Raw genomic sequence first — 17,851 nt, forward strand, 5'->3', positions numbered from 1 at the left:
GCATTGGCAGTTAAATTATGTGAAACAAGGCAAAGATACAGCAAGGTAATTTATATCCTGTGTATCACTAGAGGCGAACCCATAACTGTGACTCTAATTTCAGCATCTCTGATGAAGTGTTACGTGAAATGGATTGAATTCAGAGTGCTTCCTGCTGCCAAACATGTCACCACTGTTTGGAAATGAACTAGGGGTTGGAGGTGGGGTGAGATTCATTAGTTATTTCATGAATGCATTATTCACAACATGGATAATCATGGCAACACCTACAGAGCTTACACACACACACACACACACACACACACACACACACCCTCGGCTGTTGGTGTCATCCACTTCTAGAAAAGGTAGATTTATATTTTACCTCCAGAATCTAATTAGTGTTTCTTAGTCAGCTGAAATTTGGTAATATATACAGTGGAAATAAATGTTCACTGCCAGAGAGGTAATTTGTAGTAGTTGATAATTCATACTTAGTCAGCTAAAACACGGAAACAAGTGCTTCTAAAAAACAGCGGTGCAATACAATTTGTCTCAGACTTTGTTTTATAGGTGTTGTAAAAGAAAGTAAAATACATTTGGAACAACATGATCAACTTGTAAAAAAAACAGTTGTATCCATTGCCTTTTTTTTTTTTTTTTTAACAGTAATTATAATATCATGCTCAGAATAGGCATATATTGTTGTCTTATTAAAGAATTAATCATAATAATTAACAGAGGACCTGTTTAGCGCTTGGTATATTCAGTTGTTTCCATGCAAATAGAAATTAAACAGCAACATGAAGCTTCTCTTCTGTGTGTTGTTGAATTTAATTGCTGCACAAATATAGATGATACATCACAATTATCTCTGGATTTATACAAAACTATCAGTCAAATGACGTCCTGTTATGAAAATCTGTAGAGGGTATTTGCACATGAATGAAAGTATAAAAGAAACGTAGGCCTGTAGGCTATGAAGCTTTTGGCAACCATCAAACATGTTATTTCAGTAAAGTGGCTAATTTTCCTTGATCCACTGTCTCTGTGCTTAACTTCTGAAATGAACATTGTTAATACCTCGTAAATTACTGCAGCTTGGTGAATTGATGGATGTTTGAATTTTGTTTTGATTGCTTAAGCACAATTTCAAATGTCTATAGTCAATCTTTAGCTGAAAGAATCAGATGGTGTTGGAAGAAAAGAAATGTTTGCAGATACAGTATGTTGGATTTTTAATATTAGTATGTTGATACTGTATGTTAGGATGGTTGATTGATGATAAACTGATGATAAAGAGTTTAATAATGTCCAACAGTTGGTGAGAGTGTGTCTAGACGGAGCATCACACTGAATATCAGGTTGAATATCAGTTAAAAAACAAAATGTGATCCTGAATCTCTGTGTGTTCTTCTCAAATGGACTCCTATCTGTTTACTTTAGTCAGAGTTGTGTGTTAACTTGAGACGCAGCCCTTGGAGGAAACCAAACACATGAATAGGGCTTACTTATCCACTTTGCCCAGGGGGCATACATTACAAAAATTTTCATTATTTACCAGTGACACAGAGCAGCCTCCAAAAAAAAAAAAAAAAAAACAGAGCTCGCCTCATCTCCAGAGCAGGGCTGGCCTGGCCTTTTAATGTTAATGAGCCACCCACTGCTCTGCTGCATAGGCTAAGTCCTTGGTCAGTGAGACAAAAATAGGAAGCTGGAGTCCCGATAATGTCACTCAGAGAAGAATGAAAAACATTAATTGGGCAAACTGCAAAGGATGCATTTTGGCAGACCCACTATATGGATGTCTGTGATAACAATACATACAGCAAGTGTGGCCGTATTATGTGTAGTCTTGTGCAGATGATTACCACAAAAGTTGCAATTGATTGTGAATTTATGACACATGCACAGTGTCCTGATGTGTTGGGATAAATAAAGGGTGAATTTTACACCTGCAGTTTGATTAATTTGGTTCAGACCAAGGAAAACAAGATTAAGGGCTATATTATGGTGTCGGCAAACTGATATTTTCCTGAGGTGTTCTGAAGTGATTTCCTCGACTGTGCTGGTATGGTATCCTGGTGATTCTCTGCCACACAGCGAGTTACTAAAATCTATGTGAGAACGTTTACTCCACTCATTGGTTAAATGTGTCCGGGTGGAATATAAACACAGGAATATGGTTTTATCTATCTAACTTACTTCATAGTCCAGGTTGGACCTCAATTAATTCTCCGGCTAGCTGCTAGCAACTGTTGACTTTGCGAGCCATTAAGCCAAAACTTGCAGAGTACGCCTTGTAGTTGGGTCAGATTGTAGTCGGATCCCATTCCCATCACAAATTAACTGCTCCAGAATTCACTCAGGCCTGGGCCGAGACCACTTCCTCTAAAGGGTTTAAGTACAGTTGTTTTTATCTGCACAAGTACAATTGCTGTGGCCCAAGATGCCCTTTGCACCTTCATTCTCATGTTGGAAACTCTGCAGATCTACTGGAAAAGTTTGGTCTGCTGGAGGGCAAATAGATGGAAGTTGTTGAGGGAGGTGAAATCTTTCATTTACTTTCCCCATTCGCATTTTCCCAGCAGGTGTGTGGATTAAAACCACAAGCCCTGCATCTCTAACTTCTAGGCAACTGCGCTCTGCCTCTGCAAGCTCACACAAAAAAAAGACTGTCTCAGACCAATGTTCTGCAAAATAAAATTGAAACTGCCCTGCTGCTGTTTTAATCAAACAAGAGTCCACACAGTCACCTTCATCTCATCTTTATCACCACCGTGGGAGCACTTCCTCATGCCCCACAGCCAAAACACTGCTCCCCAAAGACACAATTTATCCTGCAGCTGTTCCAATGGTTCATTATTTAATAAAAGTATTACATTGTCATCAGCTCAGACTAATTGACAGTGTCCTCATGTGACATGAACGGTCACTTACCTATTCAGAAAATATATCTTTATCAGCCTCTTTGTAAATGAATTCAAAGCAGAGCTCCCTCACTTGGGCTGCAGCCATTTTATTCTTCCTTTCCAAGGGTTTTTATGTGTAAAAGCATAAAACCTACATTTACATCAGCTTTGTGAAATTGATGGTATTTGGGAGCCTAATTCTGTGTCTGTTCCCTCTGTGGGTCCTAATTTTCTTACGTCGGCTGCTTCGTCTAATTGAATTGCCAGAAAGACTGTGTGCTGATTTAATGTTCTTTCTGCTGTCTGAGCTGTGTCTACCTCCACATCTTTTTAAGTATGAAAGAGCATGCGTATGCACAGCTACTTGAATGGAAATTATCTGATTGTGGGCTTTGACATTGGCAGTTGAAACTAAAATGGCTGACCACTCGCATCAGAGCTCCTCTAGAGTGGAGGCCAGCACTCGATCGAAGCTGTGAGATACTGTTACCAATCGATGCTCCATGCTCAGACGATTGTCCAGGAGCATCTCAGAATCTCATCACTTACCTGCCCCTCCGACTGACGGGTTTACTCAAACTGTGGAATTACTTGGGAGGACAGAGCTTATTGCTTATACAAGATGTGACATCAATGGTAACTTTAGGAAGGGATCCCCAAATGGGCTGGTCCACTCCTCTGCTGCTGCTCCTCTCACTTTCTCACGGTCTTCCTGTTCCTGCTCTATTATTTATTGACCATTACACATAGCTCAGTGTGCAAAAGTCTACTGTAGCCCTAAGTAACTCAATACTGCAGGGTTCACTCCCATTTTCGGGGAAGGGAGATTTCCACTGAGTGGTAGAGTGGTTTTTGTTGCACGTGAAAAACAGAACTTTCTTGGCTATGTCTGCTATCTGCTTTTTTTATCACTCAGGTATCCAATGAGATCTAGACAACCTTTCACAAAAGATAACTTCAGGTGAAAGCCAATAAAAGTGTCCAAGCCTATTGCATAAGAAGGAAAAACATGGACTGGATGAGAGATGTTTTCATGGTAAACGCTGTAGTGAGCCTCATAGCACGAGAACACATGCAGTGTGTAGATACACAGTCCTACTGTAAGACAATTTAAGCCATATCTAATTACTGTAACTTTGCCGTCCCCTGTGATATCTGATATGTTTGGCCGTAAAATGACTGACCTATATACCCTCCTATTGTTAGCTAGCTGAAAGTCGTGAACATTTTTCTAGGTCAAACACCCCGTGAACTTGAGTGTGCGGATTTGGCACAGATTATTAAACTGGCAGCTAGCACCACAGGGGTGAATACATTGCAGGTAGCACAGTAGTGATCATCTGACAAAGAGATAAAAAGGGGCTGAAGGAGTCACATGGATATCAGCTCCACAGGGCTCAAGGTAGATATTCAAATTGCAAGAGTGATCATAAGGCTACAGTGGCAATGATGTTGGAAATGTGATGTTTTAAAATTCACAGAATACATCTATATTTAATATTTCTACAAGCACGCAAGGGATTTTTTTCATCTCTTTCACATTAAATTGGGGGGCAAATGGCAGGATCGAATTTATTTTTTTTAATTCCCAAATAGATGTTCTTTACTTAATAAATTGCAAAATAAATTCAGTCACCAGTTCTGTACAGTGAAATTTTAATGATGATCTCATTTTGCTTAACCTGGTGGCAAAGGTCATCTTTTGAGCTACTTGAAATTTAGTGTCTTGCTCAAAGACACTTCAGCAGGGATGCTCTTTTTTGTATGTTTGTATGGCCATTAGTTCTGTCATATCTGATAATGTTTTACTCACCAAATGAAGTGCTAAAATTGCAGTGACATTGCTAAAAATAGGTCTGACAAACACAAACTGTCAGACAATACATGCTGAAAACAACCCTTAGGTTAGTCAGATGTATTTGGAAGAGAACACAAAGGCAAATTGTGGAATTATTATATAAATTGTCTGTTGTAAACATCCAACACAGCTTACAGACTGAATTTCTGGCTCAACTTGACCTGCCATCCAAATAAAGTGCAAACTCATGTTTGTTGCCCCATTGGACCTATTTTTATCTGTATTGCTGGGTTCCTAGCAACAATAACTTTGGTGTGTACAATGTTATAATAACTGATAGAACTGATGACCAGTTATAATAAACCTATAAAGAAGAGGCTTTGGTCCCATTTGTCTGTTTTAAGCAGGTGCTCTAATGACTTGTTCACCTAATAAGCCCAAAAATCCCACATAACCCCGACAAGGACAGTGAGAAAACAAAGTTCTGCTGATATATTAAATATTAAAACCAACTTGAAACTAACTTTTCCATGAGGTCTTATTAAAAGTCAGCTGCTGAGATGGCTCTTTGTTGACAGGTGACAGATGTGAGGTGTACCAAGCAGCACTCTGCTTACCTCAACAGCAGCCTTGGCTCGCTCAAACTCCTCCTCCAGGGACTGATGTCTGGACAGGAGGGCGCTGCCCCACCGCTGCTCCTTACTGAGACGAGCCTGTCACACACACACACACACACACACACACACACACACACACACACACACATTTCATAATATATACATATATGCACGAACATAATCCATTAAACATACACACACTCACCCAACACATCACAAGCATTCACTCGTACACACACACACATTCACATACCACATCACATCTCACACACACACGCGCGCGCACACACACACACAAACACACACACACGATCAGCCAGAGGGAGACAGGCAGGGAGAGTGTGCAGGGTCAGCCGTCTCTGCTTTCTCAGGGACGAGTAAATATCCCTGCCTCAACAAAGCCTCTGACATGCTTAGGAAGGCCAGCAGAATCACTAGTGTCAGCATCTCGTCCCACCCCTCATCTGAACACCATGCGTCCAGCCTCTCTCAGTTTCGACCCCCTCCCACTCCCGTGCACCTGCACATGCATTATCAAACCCTGAAATATGCTGATAGCCTCTCAGTTACAAACTTGGATATACAGTAAAGCTTTGCTCTGCTGCTGAAATGAAAATCGACCAATTACATACACGTGGGTTTTGCATTATGAGAGTGCGGTGTGGTTTACATGATTCCACACTCAATCGACACATTTAACCACGAGGGGTATGTGATTTTGAGATACCCTTTCAGGCTCAGATGTGATATGGCACTAGATTTACTGTAAATAGCAATAAATGTATTTATCTCAGGGCTAGCTAATCCATTGCTGAGAATGAGAAATCGACAGCTTCTTGTGTGGAGTCAGTGGTTTCCCCCCAGAAAGGGCTGCTCGGTAGGCCAGCCATTAACCTGTAACAATTCCCATCTCTGCAGACTGCCATTATGCAAAATTAATTGAGGTTTCTTAATCTCAGTATTAATGGACTCAGAAGAAATAGCGTCATTCATTTATTGTAGATTTTTTATTAACAAGAACAAAATGCATGCAGTGTTAAAAACATCTCGCCACTGTTTTTTGTTTACAATTCTCTGTTATGTGAAGAAACTGCAGTATGCTGTAGTCAGACGCTTAAAGGAAAAGTCCACCCAAAACTCTAAAACACAATTTACAAAAATGGTATTGACCATGTTGTTGCTTGCTGGTTTTATCATCTTTTTTTATTCCCACTGACAAGGCCAAATGTAGAAAACATGACAAGAGATTTCTGGTCAAGTAGTAGTTTAATACCATAACATTTTTGTAATTATCTTGAGAAAAATATCAGCATTTACTCCAAATTCTGGTTCCAGTGTTTCAAACAAAGAGATCTTCTTTCCAGACTCATAATTTTTCATTTTCACTTAATTACAGGAACTAATTCTGTAAAGCAACACCAAGGTAATAACATGAATTCTCTGCCAACACACAACACCATAGACCAGAATGGCTTGAGTTTTGAATTTTGAATAAGAGGTTTGGCCTTCACCATCAATTGGTAACTTGTGTTCATACACAGTGTTTGTATGCCCACTATGATTTACAGTTCATTTGGGAAATGAAGGAAATCACAAACTTCAGTAGACAAGGCAGAATGAGAGAAATTTGGATTGCTCTAATGTTCCTTGTTGTGCATCAATGAGTTACAGCATAGCTGATATGCACCTCCTACGTTTTCCCTGATGCCGATGGAGACAGCTGATAGTGTAGACAATATTGAGGAAGTTAAAGAAAGACTCAGTAATTGTCTCCCTCACACATCTAACAAAGACATCTCTACAGCAAACCTGCTCACTGCAAACCGTCACTCATATCATGTCCTATACTGTAATGAAACAAGTCAAAATACAGATATCGTATTTTGCTGAAGTTACCAGGATGTAACTCCTTGTTATGTATGTATGACCCACCATAGCTCTATATCACAAAGTAACTGAAAGAATGTCAATACAGTTAACAGTGGGGACTATAATGAAAGCACGATACAGCCTGGTCATGTACAATATATCTGTCTGATGTTGTGGCGATGCTATTAATGGCTGAAATCCAACGCTGAACTATAAATCAAAACCTATGGCGTTGTACAGCTGCGGCGGGACAGCTGGTAACCACTTGCGTCAAGTACAAATCTCGCTGTAAAAAAGTAATTAACAGATCAATTTCCTTCAGTTGAGATGCTTTTGAGAGATAAAAAAATTCTAGCAAATCTTGAGTTGAGATTATTTTGTCACATACTGTATTCTGTTCCCAAGGATCAAGAATGCAACACTTCATCACTCCTGGAAAGTATTACACACTTCAAGTTAATGATATCACACGCTGCATGATTATCTGAGGGTGGATTTTTCCTTAAAGCTTGGACTTATTGAGCCATTTACTCGTGTGTGTTCAGTGTATATAAATCTCATGCAACACACATGTCCCTCCTTTGCATGCATTTTCTGTTTCTGTTTTGTGTGCACGTGTGTTTGGTACCTGCCAAGTAGAAAACTAAAACCACTCTTTACAGTATCTCTGTCAGTGAGCCACTATGTAACCTTTGAGCAAAACAAATTTGGTGTGTTTGTTTGCCAATAACTTCCCTCCGTCTCGGACAGCTATCTTTTATACCAAATCTATTATTTATCAGAGCGCTGAAAAGGTGATGTATGCTTAGCTAGCTTGGTGAGATCAACACTAATGGGCTCAGAGTAAGGCTGCTGAATAATTCATAGGCTATTAATCTAATAATGGTGTCTGGAAACAAGACCCCTTATGCAGACCTACACAGACATCAACTCAGGAGGAAAGTGCTTGACATTTGGACCTCGTAGCACCACAAAGAAACAATCTCAAGGCCAACAGAATATCTGGGTTTCCTCAAAGGCGCCTTTTGGCTTCAATACAAGTCCCTCTTTTTGGAAGTCAAATTTTATGACATGCTGTGATGCTGTTTTCCCGGTGCAAATGTATAACTCTTTCAACATTATATGAAAGGATGCATAGGGAGGCTTACATGTCTTCCACTAATATACTGCCTGTTGAGCTGAAATGGAAGAATTGTAGGTGTTAGGACAAAATGATGGGTAAACAATCGCACAACAGGGTGTCTTATTAGATTCAAACTTCAGTATCAAGGCTACATTAACATGCAGTTGTCAAATAAACGTTAAAGTCGTCACTTTATTAAGTTCTTATGAAGGCTTAAGCACCACTCAGAACAATGTTTGAGATGTTTGAGGCTTTCTCAGTTCAAAAGGATGTTGATTTCAAGTGCAGAGAGCACATACAATAATGATGATTACTGCCTGCTCCTGTCATACTGAGCACTTACTTGAGATGCAAGGGCAGACTCTGGCTCAACTTTGGTATTTGCTTCCACGGAGTTCTTATTCAGTGTCTCTAATTGAGTTTTACAGTCTATGGACCTAAAGTAGAAGAGAGAAGGGTGGGTTAAATGATATAAACATATTGCTCTCAACTTGATGCATCATCAATATAAAAGATACAGTATCACAACTGTACAATAACTAACATATCTTTCATTTAAAAGCACTGCCACCTAATTTGACATTTTAGTGCAGCAGAACAAAATCTTTCATTAGCAGTTCACAAACTTTTGGAGCCATTTCTGACCCAAAGTCCATCAGCTTCAACATAAATACAGAACAACCACATTGCCAGGCAAGAATGTTGATATTGTAAATTCTGCTAAATGACAGAATACTTTTAATGAAAAAGTTTTTAAATGTTAAATGCCAACGTTTTAGAATTTTTACAGTATGTGCTGCCTGTGCATGCCAACTAGGAATTATGTTCATTCAGTGCCGATGCAGGGAGTGGTGTGCCCTTCATGTATCAAGGCAGACAGTGAGTTAAAGGAGCAGGGAGTCATGCATCTGACTTTTATATGAAAGACTGGAGTTTGAGTCTTGTCAAGGACATGAAGAATTTAACCTTACCACAATCTTCACTAACTCTTATCAGTTTAAATGCTAAAGAATCATGCTTTAGTTGCTACAAACATATTGCATTGCAAAAGTGGATATTGTAAAGAAAAAACAAACACAATAAGTTGTCAGTGAACATTTTGCTGAGACATTCAGTATGAATACTTTGTAACTTTTTCAGATATATTAATTAAAAACTTTTTCCCATTATGTTTATTGAAAAGATGTAAAAAGTTTCTTCCAAAATGTATTTGCTGTTGCAAATTACTTGTGTACATAAACTTAATTTTTAGGAGACAGGGTGGTTCTGAGGCAGATGCTTACCACAGAAATTCATTAGATGAATTTTTAGATGAACGCCGTCTCTCCATCTTCCATTTTCTGTTGCCATTTCGCTCAGGGTTCAGCTCTTCCCATTTATCCAACGGTGAACCAATGGTAACTGGTGACAGTGATAACCATCAGTCAAATCACAAAACAGACTAAGTCTAAGGCAAATAAAGTTAATTTGTTGCACATCAAAACACTCATCAAATGACATCTATGACATCTACAATTCATATGTGAAATACTGTATCAGCTACCTTGAGGACATGATGTGTTTTTAGCTTTGTGAAAAAGAAAAATTGCAATGTCATCATGCATCATATTAATCTAAAAAGGAGGTAGTTATCTTTTTCAATTAATTTAACACTGGTTTGCAACCACTAATGGAATATTTTTGTTAGGACAAACAATGAGCCAAAAACAGGCAGACAATTAGTACTGCACAAACAAACCAACCAAACAAACAAACATCTGGCCACAATTCTAATAGGGCACGTTTTGCTTAAAATAAATGACACCAGGGTTATAATCAATCTTACTGCAATGAATTATTCACCACGCTGTAGTTTGACTCTGCATAATTACTTCTCATTGAAGACTTTAACCTTTTCACCTAGCAAATAAGAAAGTAATTGTCCGTTTCCTCTTAATGTCTTTTAAGAGGATCTCTTTCATTACAGTAAATTGCTTGATCCCTCTTGAACATGTGTGAGGTCAGTTCCACAGGGGCATGATGGGAGTTGGAGGTATCGGGGGGGGTATTTGGGGGTGTATGGGAGATTTATGGCTTTTGAGAGGACTGGGTGATGTGGTTAATAGCAAGAATTCAGATCTTATAGATGCATATGTAAATTATGTTACAGAACAGATAAGATGAATTACTACACATTGATAAAACACTAGTTCTGTTCTGGAAACAACTCAGACTGTATGTTATACTATTAAGGATTCTGTATGAAAAGTTACCACTGAGTTGTTCATTCGGTAAGTTCTAGCTGTCTGCATCTACCATAGAGGACACTGAGGTTATGTCTTCTTTACTTTTTTTCTGGGATTTTGGGGGATTTTAGCAACCTCAGGGGGAGTTGACATTCTACTGTTGAAAACTTAGATATTTTCGGGCTGATTTGAGTATTTTTAGACCCCACCAGGATTCAGAATTTTTCCACCTTAGATCTATTCTTGGTAGCCTTAGACTTTCATGTTCAGAAATAAAACAGTAGCAGTGTATTTTATGGATACATCCTTTCCTAAAAAAAATCCTAAAACTTTCCTCCATTAAAATATAACTTGGGAAAATAGAATTGAACAGCTATGAAAACTCAAAATAATTAAAATATATTGGAAACTTTTTGTTTTTGGTAGGTGTTAGATTGACCATTTCTTTGTATCAACATTTTCAGTTGATACCCACCAAGTGAGTGTGGGATGGTCTGGACCAGTGTCATCGAGTTGAATTTTATTGCACTCTGGGAGTTCAGCGTCTTTGGCTCTGGTAAAAGATTGTGAATAATTAAAAGTACCTGAGTCTAGTGACGCCCTCTCTGGTGTCCGCATGTTTGGTCCTGTCTGTTCAACTTCCACCTGGATAAGCTCCGTCTCATCCGTCTTCTTCTTGTGAGAGTTGTTCTTCTGGCCGTTGCCCCGGGATGACAGGGGACTCTTCCTGTCCTTGCTGTTCCTCCTCTCACCAGGTTCACTGAGATCCAGCAGGTCCAGCGTTGAAGACAGAACTGTGGTGGAGATGACAATAGTTTAGCTTTTTCACATTGTTTATGATTTCTAACCCGGGATTTTTGGGGGGCAATGCTAATCCGGGAGAGAGCACCCAACAGGCTCACATCTTTCGCATATATGTTCTGTAGATTGCACTAGTAATATGATTTCAGTCTTTATTGTTGGTCAGTCTGAAGCAGGAAAAGTACAGTATATGTGAATTGTTGAATTGCATGTGAAGAATCTCTTTCTAAAATCTTCAATTATTTATATATAATTTAACTTTTCAGTTATGCTATTTTCCAATGTTTATGATTGATTAAATGTCCAGTATAGTAGTATAGTATTTGGGTATAAATGGATCCCTGAAGTGCCGTTTAATGCTAGAAAAAACACTGTTTCACTCTCTTCTTCGCTATTTCATCTGAGTAATTAGTATTCTTCAATCTCAATAGTTAAGCTTTCATTCTGTGGTTATGACAAGATTGTGTACTCAACTAACTGGTCTTTCAGATTTCTTCAAGCGTGCATCATATTTTGGAAAAGTTCACTTTTTTCCTTTATAACAAGATGAAATGACAGGTTTCACTTAATGCACTATATAAAACTTGGATTTTGATCTACACATTTTCTGACACGGCGAGTTAAGCTGTCAAGGGTACTTAAGCTGTCACGCTATTGCCCCCTGGGTAGACATCTAAAAAATTTGCTGCTGCTCTTTTCAGAGAATCTAAATATACGTCAGGCAGGCCACTGCACAGTCTGATGAGGGTAAGGCAGCCCCTTGAGGAGCTCCAGCTTGGTCAATTAAGTAATTCAATCTCAAGTTGGTAGAGCGGCAAAAAAGGACAGAGCCTTCTGTCAAGGGGCTCAACTTTTGTCTGTGCACTGCAGTCCAGATTCATGGCTACAGACTGTTAAAATTTTAGTATAAAGTATTTGGGATAATCAGGTTTATTAAAAGTAAGACAAGAATGTTTAATTTGAGTTATTGTTATGGGAATTTTAGGACCTAGCAGGATATAAAATTGGCATTTTCTTTTCCACGGTATTTTTACTGTATATCTTCCAGATTTACTTTATTGTAAATCATACCCACACTGTCTGCAGCCTCTTTTCTTTCACATCATGTTTATTGACTATTTTCTGTGTTAGTTGTTTGATTTACTGTGGTTTGAGTCAAGTCAGCATTTTTTCCTGTTGCTGAGTGTGTGTGTTGCCAGCGTTTTCAGGTGCAGTTATTTTCTGGAAAAAAATACAGTAGTGCATGAGTACAGTACCCATACTTGTGAATGTTTGTTAGAAAGAAAGAAATTAAATGAAATAATGAAGCAAGACCAAATGAGATGAAATTCACATGAATGTTCCTAATTTTGGGGGCAATTTTGTGTGATTGTAATGGGAATTTTGTGTAAATTTGTGTCATTTGTGCCTCTGGCTGTCATAAATTTTTGTCTCCTAAATCTTGTTTCATGTCTGAAATCCACACTGTTTTACATGATAGTATAATGCACATATACAGATACTGCTGGAGTTGCTTTCTTTGTTAACATGCAATAATGGTAGTTTCTGATGATGTTTGTCACTGCCACCTGATTTTTATGAACAAATGTCTGAAGCCCAAACACACAGGGTGGCAACTGTGGCCTAAACGTTCAGGTCAGACAGGTACATAATCTCAGTTAAAACAGAGTTTTTTATGTGCTGGTTGTGTGGGGAACCCGCATAACCAGTGCATAAAATTTTCTTGCATAAAATTTTCTCACTCATTTCCTGGGACCCTGACTGTTTCTTTTGTTAAATGTCAGCTCAAAAGTAAAGACGCATGACTACATAATTGACGTGCTGCTGTTTCATGACAACCAACTGAGAGCATTTGTTGACGGAAATCTCTGCATAATTAGAGATTATGCCTGTCTTCCATGCCTTGCGCTCTTTAGATGACAAGAACAATTACAAATCAAGGGAGACACACTTGTGGGGAAGGTTGCCTGGAGAGTTTTTAGCATTGAAAAGAAACACAAGCTGTTCATGAAAGAGCAATGATGTCAAAACTGTTTTGGCACCCTTGAGTCTGCTTGAAGTGATGGGACTGGGAAGACAGTTGCTCAGAGGAATAAGTTTTCTTCATCAACTGGATATTTTAACTGGATTCTTGTGAAGTGTATATTTATCTAATGGTTAATGAGTCACTCTTTGGTGGCCCCTGGACTGATACTGTAGTGAGCAAATACATGTAGCCACTGTACATTTAAATATAGTCATAGGTTTTTCAGCTGTATAACCTAATGAAGACTGATGGAACATATGGGGCAGTGAAAGAGGGAATGACATGCCACATACAAACCTTTGAGAGTCAACCCCCTTGGGTTACAAGTATTACTGAGTCACCCCCAAAGGAATTTAATTGTGCCTGGACATTGACTGTTCACTTAGCCCCGCTTCCCAGTTTAGAATGGCACATATGCAGTTTACACTTATAACAGTGCCTTTACTGAAACAATAGGTCTCTGATGACTGACAGGAAGTAGATAAAAGCTTCTCATTTGTAGTCGTCGGCTGCCGATTTTGCTTTGTGAAATGTCAACTGTGGCTAGCAGATTTTATCATCTCTAATTAATGTTCATTGAGTCAGTTGATTGTCTCTGGTTGACTTGTTTTAATGTGAGAACCCTCTGATCGGGTCTTAAATATGCACTTGATGGCTACATAACATATTAGCCCCTATTGTGATCTCAGGGGTAATTGCTCTATTAAACTACGCTATTATAAGGAAAATGAAAAATCTCTCGGACATAACCCTGTTTGGATGCTTACTGTACAAAAACATACAGACACAAGCAATGAAGAGAGAAAAGGAGGACTAACTGATCAGTTTAGCAAATTTAACACTATCTTCTTGGATAACACGATACAAACTTCCTCAAATCCAATAAAGACCAGGACAGAGTCGCTAACGTTAGCAAGCTTGCCAAGACACTGGACAGTAATACTGAACAGGGCTTTTTCTAAGATTAACATAAATCCCACAAAATAATGTAATGAGATAATGATAAGTTCCTTTGTGTTGGGAGTAACTGTATGTTACTACTGTAGATGTAACGGTATGTTAGCCGAACATGCTAATGTTTGCTTTAGTTTTTTTGATTTTGGGAAGGCGATAAAAAGAACACAACCCTTCAAACTCTTCGTATAATGAATATCATTCTTCTTGCCTAATTACTGTATGGTTGCTAAGCTATTATTGAACAATCACTGTTCAGGGTGCAATGAGCCAAATGAAAATGTTTCCCAATAAGAACATTTAGATTTACAATTTTACATTTAGCATACCAAATGAGTTGAATTGTATGATTCATCACTGAAATCACAAGCAGTCAGTTGTGAAGAGTTTAAAGGTCAGAGTCATGTTGTCCTTACAGTATTCATGTGACTATTGAATCAGCGTGTTAGAGCAAAGTGCTGACAAAAGGAGGAAGAAAAGATTTTTGAGCATGAGCATCGAGGAGAGGGGATCTTATGCAGCGAGGGGGTGGTGATGAGAGGCTCCTCTTGAATAAATGAATTTCAGCCTACATGGGGAAATGAGTAGTGATGGATATTCTCACCAGAGTGGGAAGGACGCTGCACTGTTGAGGAGTGTTGTCTCTGTGATATTGCTTCTCAACAAGGCCAACCAGCCGATGATTGGGTTACTTTATAGCTTTAGACTTTTCATTTTCATTTTCTAACTTGAGTTGAAAATTCAAATGGACATTTATTTGATGAGTGTTTTTCTAAACCCCAGACACCCATGAATCCAGTTTACAAATTATTTTGAAAATCCCATCAGGCAGCTGGCAAAAATAGTAATCAACCTTAAAATAAGACGAAAGTAAAACTGAATACAAGAGAACACGACATGAGGCAGGTCTCATGTGGATCTGCATATATGAGCTGGTAATTATCATTCATCATTGATTTTCTTAGCCAACTAATCCCTGCTCAGTGTTTTTCATTTGCCAGTCCATCACGGTGTGAACAGATTGACAAACAATCACACCTCAAATCTTTCACCTGCATGGTTTTAGACTGTAGGAGGAAGTCAGAGCAGCTGGAGGAAACACAAGTGCACATGTGGAGAAACGTACACTTGACAGTAGAAGATAGATTTACCTCTGTTTTTCTGTGGTTGCTTCTTAGACCACTTGGTGAATGAATTAATATTTATAACTAACCCACATTCTTTACATTGTATTAACATTAGGCCTACAGTTCGTCATTGACAGCAGGAGCTGCATTTGGGAGACAGAAGGTTGAGAGTTTCCCCACAATATTCCCACATACTTTGCCCGGCTGAATCAGCACAGTTAGTGGCCAGTTTGGAGATGACACATGTCAGCTGTACAATCTGGTTCTGCAGCTCATCATTCAAAAGATGGTACAGCTCAGTGATCAAAGTCACATCCATGTGGGGATCAAGATGGCACTTGGCATCTGTTAAAGTCAGAACATTCAATTTCTAAGCATCTACTTTGTTGATTTTAGCGTATTTATTTGCAGAATTAAAAGGATTATAATGAATATTTATAATACACATGCTGCTTTTTGTCATACATTTTTATAAATACTCAATAGGCTATTATCCCTGATGTATTTTTATCAATACTACTATTCAGAGATTATGAGAAATACTGTATTCCTTATGGCCTCTGCCCAGTTAAACTACTGTGATTGCTGCCCCTGACCCACATGTAAAGTCAAATGTTTTATCTGTAACACTTTTTAGTGCCTTTGCTGGCATCTAACATGATTATCATCTGTGATATGAAAACAGATTTGCATGCAGTCAAAGAAATAAAAAAGTGTGCGTCCTAATCATGGTTGAGCTCGACATAATAAATTGATCCACAGACAGATTCAAATGGGACCAAATCCTGATACATTAATCTCTCCTGCTCTCCTCTTAATCCTTGTCATAGGCCTATATGTTGTCCTACAGCTATAACAAACTGACTGAAATCAATATTCTCTTAAAATCTATGAGATCTATGAATGAGGAATCAGGAAAGATCCTCCATTAGAATTGGTATTTTTGGCATTTTCAGTTGAAAAGTTGGTGGCTGTGTGGTGGAAAAAAAATGACAAAAAATAGAAATCTGAACAAAACAAGACCATATACTGTATTCTACATGTTTGTAACTGTGATCATGAATATGACACAGCAGAGTAAAAAACAACCTCTCTGGCATTGTTGCTCTGGTTGATAAAAACATGTTGTTAACAGGAGGCAGCTTCCAGTATGGCTTTCAAGTCTCTCTCGTGTCAATAGCCTTATGGTATCAAAGAGCTTTTCCTGTATGTACTGGAGTGTAATTGTGCATTTATAATTCATATTATTCTCTTGACACAGAGCACTGCTGTTAAAGGTTAAAATGCATCTTAAAAGGCAAATGAAAAATGAATTTATCAACTATTGATGTAATCAACAGTCAGAGGCGTACTTTTATTTGCAGACTGAAAAAAATCAGTACTGTACCAGCTGTGTTGGAAGTCACTGGGCGGGAAACCCCATCACACTTGGTCTCGCAGAGGAAATCGTCAATGGAAGGGCTTAGAAGCGGGCGGCTCTCTTGTTGCTCACTCACCAGCTGCAAGGACAAGCAGACAAGACATTCAGGCTCTCACCCAGCATATCATCTCCATGACACTATCATCATAATGTCTACAAGAATCCCTGATACTGTATTAAATAAAGTTCAGACCTTTGGTCATAATTGAGATGACACCAATGTCCTGATACTGACAAATCCCCCTGTCATAAAAGAGTGTGTCACTTTCAACACTTTCTTTGTGTCTTTTTGGGTTAAAAAACACACTTGTGATCCTTTGCAGCACATTATTTACTCACAGTAGTAGGCTACAGCTTGACACAGATACTGAAGTGATTCAAATGTGTGTTGATTTACATAGATGTTAGACATGATACAGCTGTTTTAAGAGTTTGTACTGGAATAGCATACAGAAACTTACAGTTTGAACATTATTTTACCGAAATATCTCACAGACTCTTAGCCACATTAAATCATGTATTATATGTCTTGAATTATTGTTTGCTATCAGATTCCTATATGGGTGTATTGGTGCATTAGTATGTTTGATTTCTGTCAGACACCAAAACACAGCTGATGTTCGGACATTGGTTGATGGAGAATCATCCTCATCACACCATGCTATAACATTGCTATGTTTACATGCACACACTATAATTGAAATTAAAAAAATAATTTGAGGCAAGAAATTGGAGAATGTACATGCACAGTAACGATCTGGTCACCATAAAACATGCTTTTACATGCAGTTGGTCTGCAATTAGATGTGACTCCCCAACCACCTACCTACCATACTTTTGAACCAAAACTGGCAGATCTAAGATGTAGTGTGGATGATGCTGCAGCCTGAAGAGTATTTTTTTTTCTGTTTTATCAAAGCATTTGAACTGATGGTGCACTGAGAGGACAGGGTCTATGGTGAGAGAGTACACAGTTTTTCCTTCATGTTTGAATTTTACT

General features: G+C 38.5%; 1 protein-coding gene across 3 annotated transcripts in view; it reads right to left on the bottom strand.

The window, feature by feature from the left end:
• The window catches only part of pex5la (peroxisomal biogenesis factor 5-like a), a 100,197-nt gene that overhangs the window by 27,024 nt on the left and 55,322 nt on the right, over positions 1 to 17,851 (bottom strand). For 2 of the 3 annotated variants that reach the window (XM_044362104.1, XM_044362106.1), the window contains exons 3-8: positions 16,819 to 16,930; positions 11,108 to 11,317; positions 9,582 to 9,699; positions 8,642 to 8,735; positions 8,324 to 8,353; positions 5,307 to 5,402 (exon numbers count right to left, since the gene is read on the bottom strand). In XM_044362104.1, coding sequence (XP_044218039.1) covers positions 5,307 to 5,402; positions 8,324 to 8,353; positions 8,642 to 8,735; positions 9,582 to 9,699; positions 11,108 to 11,317; positions 16,819 to 16,930 — 660 coding nt within the window. The remainder of the gene's footprint in view (positions 1 to 5,306; positions 5,403 to 8,323; positions 8,354 to 8,641; positions 8,736 to 9,581; positions 9,700 to 11,107; positions 11,318 to 16,818; positions 16,931 to 17,851) is intronic. The other variant, XM_044362105.1, reaches the window with a different exon arrangement.

Source organism: Thunnus albacares, chromosome 9 (genome assembly GCF_914725855.1).
Source record: "Thunnus albacares chromosome 9, fThuAlb1.1, whole genome shotgun sequence".
NCBI classification, from domain to species: Eukaryota; Metazoa; Chordata; class Actinopteri; order Scombriformes; family Scombridae; genus Thunnus; species Thunnus albacares.